The sequence below is a fragment of the Mytilus edulis genome, chromosome 13 (assembly GCF_963676685.1).
Source record: "Mytilus edulis chromosome 13, xbMytEdul2.2, whole genome shotgun sequence".
Lineage (NCBI taxonomy): Eukaryota > Metazoa > Mollusca > Bivalvia > Mytilida > Mytilidae > Mytilus > Mytilus edulis.
Genome location: NC_092356.1, coordinates 34,277,056 through 34,291,692, shown reverse-complemented (window position 1 = coordinate 34,291,692; position 14,637 = coordinate 34,277,056). Strand labels below are relative to the sequence as shown.

General features: G+C 31.3%; 1 protein-coding gene across 1 annotated transcript in view; it reads left to right on the top strand.

The window, feature by feature from the left end:
• LOC139500896 (uncharacterized) overlaps nucleotides 1–14,637 on the top strand; it is a 213,160-nt gene that overhangs the window by 182,935 nt on the left and 15,588 nt on the right. The window contains exon 6 of the mRNA XM_071289791.1: nucleotides 12,826–12,897. Within this exon, the coding sequence (XP_071145892.1) occupies nucleotides 12,826–12,897 (72 nt within the window). The remainder of the gene's footprint in view (nucleotides 1–12,825; nucleotides 12,898–14,637) is intronic.

Genomic DNA, 14,637 nt, shown 5'->3' with positions numbered 1-14,637 from the left:
CCATACAAAATTGGATGTGAAATACCTGAACGTATTAGAAGTCTGCATGTTGAGCTATATTTACGAATGATGTCTTTATACCGATGATAAAATTTAGTAAATGTTTTGACTAGTTTGTAATATCGAAAACCATGGTGTAATAATTTTTCAGTAATACATAAATTTCTCTCGTTAAAATCTAAAACATTGTTACAGTATCTTATGAACCTTTATTTAATCATTCAGAATAGACAAACCAAGTACATAATAATTGATTTTATTTAAATTTTATGATAATTTAAGATGATAAGACATTTGTCAATAAACAGCGGTATACAACTGTTTCCTTTATCCTTTGTCCTGTATCTGTTTAGGACAAGATGGTGTACTTGACACAGATGATAGTATCATTTTAAATTGAGACCAAACCTCCTTAAAGAGGAAAACAATTATCACTCCGGCGCTATACGTCCTCGAATAGTTTTCACATTTTCTGAACAAACACATTATTTTATTCGAACTACTTCCAAGTTCCTTTATTGTCTCCTTCTTTAGGATAATTAACCAGATACAAAGTAATATACAACATGAATAAGAAATTTCAAGATATAACGATGAAATGTGAATCAACATTTAGAACGAAAGTGTTTATAAAACTTGAATCTCAACTTTGCATCGTGCAAATGTATTTCTAAAACAGTAATACCTTTGAAAAACTTGTGGGAAGTAACTATTGAATACGAAAGGCAAATCATTTTCAAAGCAATATTACTTCCCGAGATAAATTCATCAGAAACACAAAAGAAACCGTTGAGACAAATTTGGTATATCAGTGTAGGATTTTATGGGGTTAATATGGTCAACTGAATTTTAAAAAATTGAACAGCTTAATTTTTTTTTCATTATTTTTGTATTCATATTCAGCATTGAGAATGATGAGAAACTGTATAAAAATCTAATTTTTTGGCAGATATTTATGATGTTATTTTTAACATTGATCATTTGAATATAGAGAATGTATGGCAAATAAGACAATTTTAATTTTGAATTTATCAATTTCCACCAATTAATTTATCACACAATATTGACTACTGTTTCCCTATTTTGACATTTTTACCTATTACGTCTGTTTGTTTTATTCGCCCATTGTTGTAAATATAGTGGAATTGCATGCTATTGTCATACTAGTGAGAGGTTCAGCTTGATTTAAATTAAAACCAGGTTTAAATAATTATTTTCTTCATAAGGAAATGTCCGGACTAACGCGGAAATATGACAGTTGTTTTAAATACGTTTGATGTGTTTGAGCTTTTGATTGAGTCTTTTAAACGTGACTTACCAGTGCTGAATTTTTCTCGGAGTTAGGTAGTTTTTGGAATATATGTTAGTATGTATGCAATATTTCATTCAGTTTTCACAGATATACCACTGTTCCATGTTTTCCTATTTTCCAAGGAAATTATTTACATTGATGAATATAACATATTATATTAATGCAAACATTCGTAAATGCAAACAAATTAATATTGGCAATAAACTGGCCAACGAATGTCTAATATATTCGTTTGTAAACTAGTTGATATATGTTGTACATAAAGGCAAGAGTAATATACCGGGGTTCAAAAGTCATAAATCGATTGAGAGAAAACAAATCCGGGTTACAAACTAAAACCGAGGAATAAACATCAACTATTAGAGGACAACAAAGGAACAACAGGAACACTGAAGTCCAATAAAAACAAACGCCAACATACATAGAAACGAACTATTTGATAATAAACTGCCATATTCCTGACTTGGTACAGGACATTTTAAGAAAAAGGGTGGGTTGAACCTGATTAAATGGCTCGCCAAACCTCCCGCTTTATGACAATGTTGAAAAAAAATCGCTAAAAGACAATACTACGTGACAGAAATACAGCACAAACTCACGCAAGAACATTCATCACAGAGAAATGCACAAACATATAAAACAATAGTCTTCACAAAATGCAAACCGCAAAACAACAACGAACATATTCAATCAACGACAGACACCACCGAATATGTCAAACAGTGACGCGCTTACGTAACGAACATGCAATCTCGTTTTTTTTACAGATATTTTCACAATACTTGTCCAAACAAATTGTCATGACAATGTTGGTATTGAAAGGCAATTTTATAATTATTTGGACTACAAACGATAAAACATAACACATTATCAAACCGACACCATAACAGAAACATCAAAAATAAATACGTGAATGTTGGATGTACAGAATACCGAGACACGCTGTATAGCAATGCAAATTCTCAATCGGTATAACAGTCATATTCGGGAATACGTCACGTTCGGTACTTAACAGACAAACGACATAGATGTTAAACCACAATCGAAGACGTGGTAAAAAAGTAATTTGTTAGTTTAGACACAGCTACATCTTATAGATCAACAATTCGTTAAGGTGTCCATAAAAATGTACGGAGTTTCATTTCAAATCTTTACTCTGTTGGAGCAGTTTTTTGCGTGCACACTCCTGTAAAAATACGATTTGATTATTGATTTAATTTTTACATTATTTTGAAAGTTTACAAATAAGATTTATAAATGTGTGTTCATTTAATTTGGTATTAAATGTTAACTGTACATTTCCATAAAATCACAAATTTAGAATTAGAATATAAAACAAACTTTGATTAAAAGGAATAGCATTATCGATCTTGTACTATACATTTGAATATCGTGGATTAGCATTTCCAGATCAGTTAAATCTTTGCACTTTTAGACTACTTCATTCTGAATTTTCCCATAATATCAGTTATCATTTTCCTCTCTTTTGCTGCAATATTCCTAAATTATATACAAATTTTGTTTTGATTAAACTGAGTACCGTTTCTAAGAAATAAAAAAATAGATATGGACGTTTATAAAACAAAATCAATCTTGGTACCTATGATGAGTTTATTTATAACCACTGGGTCGATGCCACAGCTGGTGGAGTTGTAATTCCCCGAAGGTATCACCAGCCCAGTAGTCAACACTGTGTTGACTTCAGTTATCATTGATATGTAAATAATCATAAATTAACTGTTGAAACTTTGAATTTTTGAAATACTGATGAGTCTTCTATAGAAGAAACGCCCGTCTGGAGAAAATATTAAACTTCAATTCTGTACCTATGATAAGTTTATTTACATTTATGTAAATGAATTGATAAGACAGCTCAAAGTCCTTTCACCTTTGAACTTCTTCTAAATTGATCCTTTTATTGTAATAGACAAGGTATAAGTTATTATAAGATTTGTATAAACAAATATCGCTAGAAAATACTTATTCGAGTGCAAAAGTCAAAACATAATTGTTCCTTTGTAGCTCCAAAATTGTACCCCAATTTGCGTTTTAGAACCAATACAACTCCCCAAAAATCCTTTGATAAAAAATACGAAGGAACCCACTGTGCAAAATATAATATATGGGTAACGGGTTTTAGGTGGGTAATACGGACATCTTAGATAATAAAAAATCAAGAATTATTGACTGATATTTCTCCCAGGATCTTTTTAATATGTTGTCTGCTTAGACATAACTCCATTTAGTTTTACTGAATAATCACTTGAGTTGGAGATGATGTAATGAGGATTTACTGCAATATATCAACCAGTTAACAAATATATATACCAGACTTCCGTCGGCCTATTATTGCTTTTACGAATACGCCACATGAAATGAAGAAACGTATTACAATTTCCTGAAAGATGTTTTAATATCTTTCAATTTATTTCGTATAATGTTTAAAGTGTACCATTTTTGATAAAATAAAAAGCTTGTTTGGATGAATGTTATTGAATATTTCAGATATTTATATGTCAATGGCGTGGTTACCTTGTATCTTTTTACGATTAATTAGATAACTGGAACAGGAGTGACAAACTGTTTATTATTATTAAGATTTATTTTTCCTTTTTCTGTATTTGACCTTTTCATTTTTTTTCTCAGTTTTTTAAAAAAAATCGTCTTCTAAGTTGAAAGTGAAATGAAAAAAATTCTTTTTAATTTGATTTGGTATCATTTCTAAGAAACAAATAATACAGACATTTATATTTATGTAATATGTTATGATATTGTAATTATTGTATTGATTTATGTTGGCCTAATATGTGTGGTATGGCCTGATAGTTGTTTACAGAATTATTTAGAACTGTGCAGTTTAGAAATCACTGGAACAATTACAGAATGATTGGAACTTTCCAGAATAATCCTAATAAAAGATGCGTTATATATATAAACTTCTACATTTTACTAGAAACTTCTGTTGTAACTTTCTAGGATGTTCCATTATAGACTGTTCTAGAATCTTCCCTGACAACTATATATATACAGACACTAAAGTTAAAGACTCACTCTTGGATTTGGACTTAGACATCGATATACATTAGCATTCACAGCATTTGGATTGACACTTTTATTCTACAAACAACATCATACTGGATTGTGACCTTAATAGTGAACGTAATATTCAGATTAGATTCCGAAAGATATCCGGATACAGATAAAGATAAAAGATTGGACTCATATTTTGACAGTTAAGTTGACAGTAATATTTGTGTAATACTTCTTGTAAACTTTTGTATAATAAATATTGTTAAATTTTATTATTGATTTGTGTCTTTTGTTGGCTACAATTTAAAGGCGATTTCTGGCCGTAACAAATAAAATTGATAATATAACTTTGGTGACATGAATTAAGTCAATGGAGAAGTTTCCCTATATCGTTTTAGGTCACGACAGATAACTAGATCTGGGATGAAACAATATTCTGATAAATAATCTCATCATAGCTAAAAGCATTAAAATTGAAATGGATACCAATATAAAGTTGGAAAATAAAGGTCACTTTACGGAATTCAAAAATGAACAAAACTCATACCGCATAAGTTAGAAACGGCCCTTTCATGGCAAATATATCACTTTACTTATTTGCGACATTCATATAAAAGGATCAAATTCATGTGAAGATCGTTAAACACTTCTATAGTAAGATCGAACACACCTGCTTATGTAATGATTTTGTAACATAGATAGATACCCCATATTCTTTGTTTTTCTATTTTATGTCTTTTATGAACACATGATCCTCCACTGAATCATACAAAACAAATGAATTCAGTTGTAAAAGATCAAATACAATTTTCTATTCCATGGCAAAACCCGGACCATTTTTTTTCCACCGCAAAAAAAACCAGTGCATTAAGATTGATTTTATTTGCATTTTATGATAATTTAAGATGCTAAAACATGTGTGTGATGTTATCCTGTATCTGTTTAAGAGAAGTTAGTTTACTTGAGCAGAGATGACACTAAACTATTTTTAAGAAAAATTACTTTATCAATCCGACTCTATACGTCTTGGAATAGTAATTCACATTATCAGAACAACCATAACATTGTTAGAACTATTTCTATATGCATATTTTCTATTTTCTCCTACTTAGGGATAATTAACCAGATACAAATTAATATAGAATACGTATAATCGAATGTCTATATATCAACTTCATATGAAGCGCAAAAGTTTTTATTGAACTAAAATCTAAAATGTTCATCATAGCTTTAAAACGGTGCCCCATTTGCCCATTGGCAAGTTACTGCTGAATGCGAAAGCTTACCATTTTCAAAACTATATCACTTTCCACAATAAAATAATTGGATCAACAAAAAAACAAAAGAAACCATTGTGCCAAATATGATACTAGTATATGAGTGTAGGTTTTTAAGCTGGTAATATGGACAACTTTGGTAACTGAATAAAAAATTATGGACTGATATTCCAACCAGAAGCATTTTTTAACTTTTGTCTACTTACATCGTGCATCTTGTAATTTCACCATATAATTTCACAGATAACAGCTCGATATTGAAATGATGAAATGATGTTTTAATATTTGAGGTATGAAGTACCAAATAAAAGTATAGCTACACTGGTATCAACGTAGCTGTTGTAAAATATGTTCACTTCAAAAATTGTTTGTGTATTCAAATCCGGGGGTATTCAGAAAAACTGTCGAAAGACCGGATTTGATAGAAGACCTTCAACATACTCTTTACAACACATATCATTTAAGTGATACATGAAAAATAACCATTCAATGTATACCTAACATCTGTAAATATTTAATTCAGTTTTCCAACAGATATATCGCACGCGTCAGTAGTTCTTCAATTTCCAAGGTAAGTATTAATGCATTGATGAATTTGAAATATTTCATGCAGAAATACGTTTAAAAATTGTTATTTTGCAGGGACATAAGCCACAATCAAATTTCAACGCTCGAGGGGAATATTTTTAAAGATTTGACGGCTCTACGGGTATTGTAAGTAACTGATTCCACAAAAAATATTTGCTTTCATGTGTTGCTGGTTTGCTCTTGCAATGATTCAATTCATCTTTTTAAAATGTTTTGACATTTCTTCCAAAGATTTTTTTTCTAAAAAGAAATTCATCGGAAGATACCAAGATCTTGTTGATAAATATTCCGTATCATCTTCGCAAATAATACAGGATGGTCTTGAAGTATAGGTTCTAGGTACTGACGTTGATTATTATCTTGATTACTTATTATAATGTTCTTACAAATCATACAAAAAAATGAATTCAGTTGTAAAAGATCAAATACATTTTTCTATTCCATGCAAAACCCGGACCATTTTTTTCCACCACGGTTTTTCTTTGGCAAAGCTATCTTTACCTAGGCCTACTACTGAATGAAAAAGGTAAAAAAAATTATCAGACCAATATCAATGTACCAAAAATATGTTAGTGAACGAAATTAAAAGTAAATGGTTATGCAAAATAAAATATACCAAAAATTAATAGGTGAGGTTGAAATGGACAACTTAGGTAGCTGAACTGAAACTGTTATGTCAGCATTTTCGGGGGCTATTATCCGCATGCATACAACAACGTCCTACTTAACGTCATGGTCACCGAGTATGCAACTCATAAAATAGCGTGATAAATGAAACACGTCAGTAGACCTCACTTCAAATCTGCAAACACTGTTGTAATAGATGGTCATTGAATTATTTGTATTCAAATTCATCATTGATATGGGGTTATACTGACTAAAACAACCTCGATTTTTATTTACTTGAGGGTAGATATTGAAGATGTTTTCGTCTAATAATAATGTAAGCCATAGATGAAAAACAACTTTATAAAATATTGTGAAAATCTGCATGTATGTTGTCAATATATATCAACCAGTTAAAAAAAAACATATGTACTAGACTTCCGTTGGACAATAACTACTATGACGAATACCATGACTGTACTAAAAAATGTTACTGGTTTTATGTCGTATTCTATCACCCTCTCCTTTTATTATTTTTTTTTTTTCAAGTATCACAATTTTTTAGAAAGCAATATATATTATCAATGTTTTCATCTTTTTTTAAAACTTTCCACCAAGATTTTAGAATATGGATTTATTGAGTTTGTTTAATGTTTAAAAATTACTATTTTTATGAAAATAAAAAAAAAGCGTTTAAATTGATCATATTGAATAGATTAGATAACTGAATGTCATCAATTGCAATTGTCCTTCAAAGATATATTAATTTGTGTCAATTGGATTTAGTTTATTTAACAATATGAAAGGAAAAAAAAGACTTCCGTTTTATGTTATTGAATAACTGGCATAATGTAAGGGGTAGAAATTTTTCAACAGAGAGGTTTGCCTATACATTAATATGTTTAGGACAAGATAGTTTATCTGAGGAAAAATGACAGAACTCTAAATCAATTGAAAACTAAACCTTAAATAATGGCAACAGTAGTTTACCGATATTCAAACGTCATAACGTCGATTGAGCGAAAACAAATCTGGTTTACAAAGTATAACCGAGGGATACACATCAACTGCAAGATGAAAACAAAGGAACAAAAGGAACTCCGAAGTGAACAAAATACAAAAGCCAACATACACAGAAGAATAAAGAGAAATAAAAAATTTTATCTGGTGCAATGCATTTGTTCACTTATTTTAGTAGTTCAAAACGATACACAATGCACATTGGTCTATTTCAGTTTGACTTAATTGTATATTGCCCAAAAATCAAATGAAGCTATTTAATATTTATTGTAGCTTTTCCATTTTTTAAACTGTCTGCACAATTCCTCAATATACATATATATATATATATATATATATATATATAACAATTGGTATCGTTTCTTGGAAATAATTAATAAAATGTTAGAAAATTGACAAAACAGTTTAAATGAAAATAGCGAATTCAGATCTTCTTATAATATGTCATATCTCATATATATATATGAGCAGATACGACAGAATTTCGAATAAAATTTGGACCAAACCTTGCTTAAAAGGAAAATAACTTAGCTAACTGGAGCATGGATAACAAACTGATCATTATTATTGCGATTAAACTTTTAAAATTATAAGGCTTTGTATTTGACTTTTTTCATTTCTTTTCTCCTTTTCAAAACCCTTCTGAAATTTTAAAGAGAAATGTATAAAATTCCGTTTCAATTTGATTTGGTATTATTTCTAAGAAATAATTGAAAATTGAAAGGAATAGAAAAGTAAGGACTTTAGATTCATGTTATTGGACTGCTGATTTAAGTTATAGGAATAGAAATTTTGACAACGGAAAGGTTTAAGCTGGGGTCACACATTCACGATTTTTACTGCCGTCCTTGACAGGACCATTCCCGATTAAAATTTGTCAAAAGTCTGATCAAGATCCTGTGAATCGTGGATGGAAATTCGATTTGTATCTTTCGCCAGGTAAATTTCGACCGAGTCTGTCACGACTGCGTCCCGATTCTACCGAATGTAATCCGACAGAGATCAGATAGTGACAAGACAGTGAACCGACGCTGACGGAAGTTATCCGTTCGAAAACTGTCGGCATAATCGAGATGATCGGGTACTGTCGGAACGTAATCCTATCACGGTCCGCTCTATCGCATTGCAAACGGCTTTGTCTGGTCTCAGTCGTATTGTATTCTGTTATTATCGGGACTTCTCCAGATCATTCCCGTTCCACAGGACACCGTCCCGAAAACACAGAACATTGTTAGGAATTCGATCCGATACAGCAGAATCTGTCACGACATAGGCACGATTGTAATCCGACTAGACAAAATCGGCTGAGTTTCCCCGAATGTTACGGGACGCACCTAACTGTCGGGGTGCTTTGCCGAACTATTCGGACCCTTCCCGACCAGTAGGAATCTGTTACGAACTAAAACGACTGCGTTCAGACAATAATAGGACATTCCAGATAATTGAGGATACTAATCCGACTTTTCACTTTTCGTGTCGTATCGCTGTCTGATCTCAAACGGGAGCAATAATCGGCAATGTGTGAACCCCGCATTACCTGTATCTGTTTAGGACAAGATAGTTTTGGTCAGTTGGCTATGTCACAAATTTTCGTAATGAAGAGTTTCCCTATTTCTTTTGATAACAAGATAGTTACCCCTGATCGAGAATCGCAAACCATTTGAAACCAAGATTACTTCCAACAAATCCTATGATACAAAAAGAGGAAATCGTTGTTTTTGAAATATAATATATGACTTAAGGGTGTTTTAGTGCTAAAACAAACAACATAGGTAACTGGGTTAACAAGGTTGGACTGATTTTCCAGTCGGCATCATTTTGAAACTTTTGCCGGATTACACACAAGGAAACCATTGTGCAAAACATGATATTTGAGTTAAGAATTGTATACGCTTAATACGGGATAATTTAGATAACCGAATTAAACATTAAAGACTAATATTTCTGTCAGCATCAATTTGAAACTATTGTCTGCTTGGACATAACTCCATCTAATTTAACCATATCTTCGCTCGAGATTGAGATTTAAATATCGAAAACAGAAGATGCAAAAAAAGATCCATGGTTACGACGAGCCTGTTGTAAATTCGGTCTCTAAGATAAAATTTGTTTATTCAAAGTAATTATCGATTATGTGGTTAATTTGTCTGAAGACCAAATTTAAAAAAAATGTTTTAGTCGAACATCAAAATGTTATATTTTGCCTAAATCAATTAAGTCATACATGGATAATAACTTTTTGTTGATGCAGTATTAATTATTCACATCTTTCAGTAAGTATGCAATATTTCAACCCGTTTTCAAACAGATGTACTTCATTTACATTTGTCTTCTTTTTCTAAGGTAACTGATAAAGTGGTGAATACAAAACATTTTATGCAGAAAAACGTTTAACAAATATTATTTTACAGGTACCTGGATACAAACCAAATTGCAACACTTGACGTAAATCTCTTTCAAGGTTTAACGGCTCTGATCAAATTATAAGTAACTTAATTCCACAAACACTTTTTTGCCTTTAGGTGTTGCTGGTTTTCTTTGGCAATGATTTAATTTATCCTCTGGAAAAAATTGTCATTTTCTTCCAAATATCTATTTTAATATTTGTGCCAATTTGATTTAGAATTACATGTAAAATTAACTATATTAAAGAAATAACAAATGAGTACTTGAGATTTATGTTATTAGATTGCTGGTATAAGATAAGGGGTAGAAATTGGTCAACTGAGATGTTTTCCTTTATCTGTTTAGGACAAGATAGTTTACTGGAGCAAAGACGACAGAATTCTGAATCAAATTGAGACAAAACCTTAATTAAAAGGAAAAGCATTATCGATCTTATGCATTTTATTTGTACATTTTTTATTACTAGTACATATTTTCAGATCGATAAAATCTACTTTGGACTTTTTTAATTAACCTTTCGTGGTTATATGAAGCTGTTGCATATTCAAGTCAATTAGTTTTCTCTTTTTGAAAACTGTCTGGTAATAGTTATCAAAGGTACCAGGATTATAATTTAATACGCCAGACGCGCGTTTCGTCTACATACGACTCATAAGTGACGCTCAGATCAAAATAGTTATAAAGCCAAACAAGTACAAAGTTGAAGAGCATTGAGAACCCAAAATTCCAAAAAATTGTGCCAAATATGGCTTGGGTAATCTATTCCTGGGATAAGACAATCCTTAGTTTTTCGAAAAATTTAAAGATTGTCAACAAGAAATTTATTAAAATGACCATATAATTGAAGTGATCACTACTGGGCTGGTGATACTCTGAACAATTCCTCAAAATGTACCAAAATAAAAAGATTAAATTTAATATGTTATCGTTTCTAAGTCATAATGGAATTAATAATATAATTTTGGTCAGTTGGCTTTGTCATACATTTTCTTAAAAGATAGATACCCTTGATTGAGAAACGCAAACCATTGGAAGCAAATATTACTTCAAAACAATCCTATGATAAAAAAAAACAGGAAATCGTTTTTAAAATATAATAGATGAGTTAAGGATTTGTTAGTGTAAAACAAACAGCTTAGGTAACTGGGTTAACAAGTTTGGACTGATTTTCCAGTCGGAATCATTTTGAAAATCTTGTCAGATTACACACAAGGAAACCATTCTGCAAAACATAATATCTGAGTTAGTGATTTTATACGCTTAACACGTGACAATTTAGATAACCGAATTAAAAATTATGGATAATATTTCTGCCAACATAAATTTTGAAGTTAATGTCTGCTTGGACATAACTCCATTTAATTTAACCATATCTTCGCTCGAGATTGAGATGATGACAATAAGGTTAATATCGAAAACAGAAGATGCAAATTAAGATCACTGTTTACGATGAAACTGTTGTAATTGAGGTCTCTAAGATATATTTTTTTTTCAAGGTTATTATCGATTATATGGTTAACTATCTGAAGACCAAATTTTTAAAAGTTTTGTTTAGTCCAACATCAAAATTTTATATTTTGCATAAATCAATTCAGTCATACATGGATAATAACTTCTTATTTTATTGATTATTCACAACTTTCAGTAAGTATGCAATATTTCAACCAGTTTTCAAACCGAAGAACTACATTTACTTTGGTGTTCTTTTTCTAAGGTAAATAATAAGGTTGTGAATATAAAATATTTTATGCAGAAAAACGTTGTAACAAATATTATTTTACAGGTCCCTGGAAGACAACCAAATTGCAACACTTGAAGTAAATCTTTTTAAAGGTTTAACAGCTCTTGAAAAATTGTAAGTAACTTTATTCCACAAACACATTTTTGCCTTTAAGTGATGCTGGTTTGCATTTGCAATGATTTAATTTATCGTCTCGGAAAAAATTGCCATTTTCTTCCAAATATGTATTTTAATATTTTTGCCAAATTGATTTAGAATTACAAGTAAAATTAACTATATAAAAATATAACAAAAAAGTACTTTAGATTTATGTTATACGATTGCTGGTATAAGTTAAGACGGTTAGGATTTGTTAACTGAGAGGTTTGCCTCATCTGTTTAGGACAAGAAAGGTTACAGAAGCAAAGACGACAGAATTTTGAATCAAATTGAGACAAAACCGTAATAGAGAGGGATAGCATTATCGATCTTTCTATGTTTTAACTAACCAAATACAACCACCTGGTTACAAATGTATAAGTACATTGTATAATATGTTTTGACAACACACGAAATTAAGTGGCGAGATACAACATGTTTGTAAGTCCGCAATCCTCTGCCAACCTTAAACAGTGATGTAACAAAGTAACAATGAGAACAGAACACACATTTCAAATCATCTGAAAGGAATATAATCATCAAATCAACAAAAATTATCTGTCAGTGTGTCTGTAATTCCTGTAATTGGTTATCAAACAGATATATTACACTTCCATTTGTCTCTTTTTTTTTCTTCTGTAAATTTGTTTGGATTACTGAATATAAAACATTTTATGCAGACATACGGTTTTTATATTATTTTACAGGCACCTGCAAAATAACCGAATTGTAACACTTGACGTAAATCTCTTTAATGATTTGACGGCTCTGATTGAATTGTAAGTAACTTAATTCTACAAACAACTGTTGGCCTTCATATGATGCTGGTTTGCTATGCAACGATTTACAGTTGGGTGCAGACCAAGCATTACATAAAGTAAATGCAAGTTAACGCGGCGTGCACATATTTCGTTAGTTAACTTTAAATTTCGCGTTTACTAGTAAACGCCCGTTTACTTCATTAACGTTAACGCGGTCAAAATGGAAATTTCTAATGTCTACTCGAGTAAACGCGCGTTTACTCTGTGTCAGTTTACTTCAGATTTCACAAGTTTAATTTTACGTGCACGTAAAAGTAAACGGGCGTTTACTACAGATTTCTCAATTGTATTTTTACGTGCACTTGAAAGTAAACGCGCGTTTACTTTTCGCGTTAACTAATTGGGTATCTTATAAAATAATCGTCGTGTGCATTTGTACATTTATTTATGTTGTTAAAATGACTTAATATTTTACGTATATGTGTTTTGAACCTTAACATTCAAAAACACTTTTTATTAGAAATATAAACATTTATCTAGCGGATATTTCTAGATCATTACGAATTGTTTCGTCAATAAATTCTAGATGTACTTCCTGTAACATTTTCTGTCTAGTGTTTACTTTAAAGTCAGTAACAGATCCATTCTGACGGAAACGTCGTAGAAATGCACTTATCCCCTGTCTAGAAACTTGAACATTATCTGATCGTATCAACTCATCTCTAACTTCAGTATGTTTTTGCCAGATCTTCTTATACTTAATATCCTCTCACGAATGGTTTTACAGCTCCAGGACGAATTTCCATTTTGTTCTTATATGCAATGATTAATTTTCAATAAATTAATTAAAGAGGTGTCATTTCATTAAATGCAATCGTCAATATGTTGATCGAAAATGGACAGATGGATATTTTGATGTACCTTATTATGTGATATATTAGGTCAGTGTATCCAGGATACGAGGTCAATCTGCGTTAACGCGCGTTTACTACAAACAGTAAACGGGCGTTTACTTTTTTTTTTACAAAAATAGAAGACACGCCTTTTTCGCGTTAACGCGAAGTAAACGCGAAAGTAAACGCCCGTTTACTCTTTACAAAATTAGAAGACGCGCGGTTTTCGCGTTAACGCGGAGGTAAACGCGAAAGTAAACGCCCGTTTACTATTTATGTCTACTAAAATTTCGGAGTTAACGCAGAGTTAACGCGGCGTTTACATGAAGTGCACGCGAATAAACGCCGCGTTAACTTTTTAGGCCCGTTTACATGTAATGCTTGGTCTGTACCCAACTGTAATTTATCTCTTTATTTATTTTTTCATTTTAGTCTACAGATATATTAATGTATGCCAATTTAATTTTGTATTACATGAAATGTGTACAATTTAAAGAAATAACAAATAAGGACTTTAGATGTATGATATTGCATTGCTGTTATAAGTTAAGTGAATAGGAATTTTGACATCGGATAGGTTTCCCTTTATCTGTTTATGACAATAAAGTTTACAGGAAAAGAGACGACAGAATGCTTATTGCTATATGTTTCTTTATTTTACATTGGCTAGAGGTATAGGGGGGTTGAGATCTCACAAAACATGTTTAACCCCGCCGCATTTTTGCGCCTGTCTCAAGTCAGGAGCCTCTGACCTTAGTTTAGTGTGACGTCCATTTTCACTGAACTAGTACACAACTTTATTTAGGGGCTAGTTGAGGACCACCTCAGGGTGCGGGATTTTCTCACTGCGTTGAAGACCCATTGA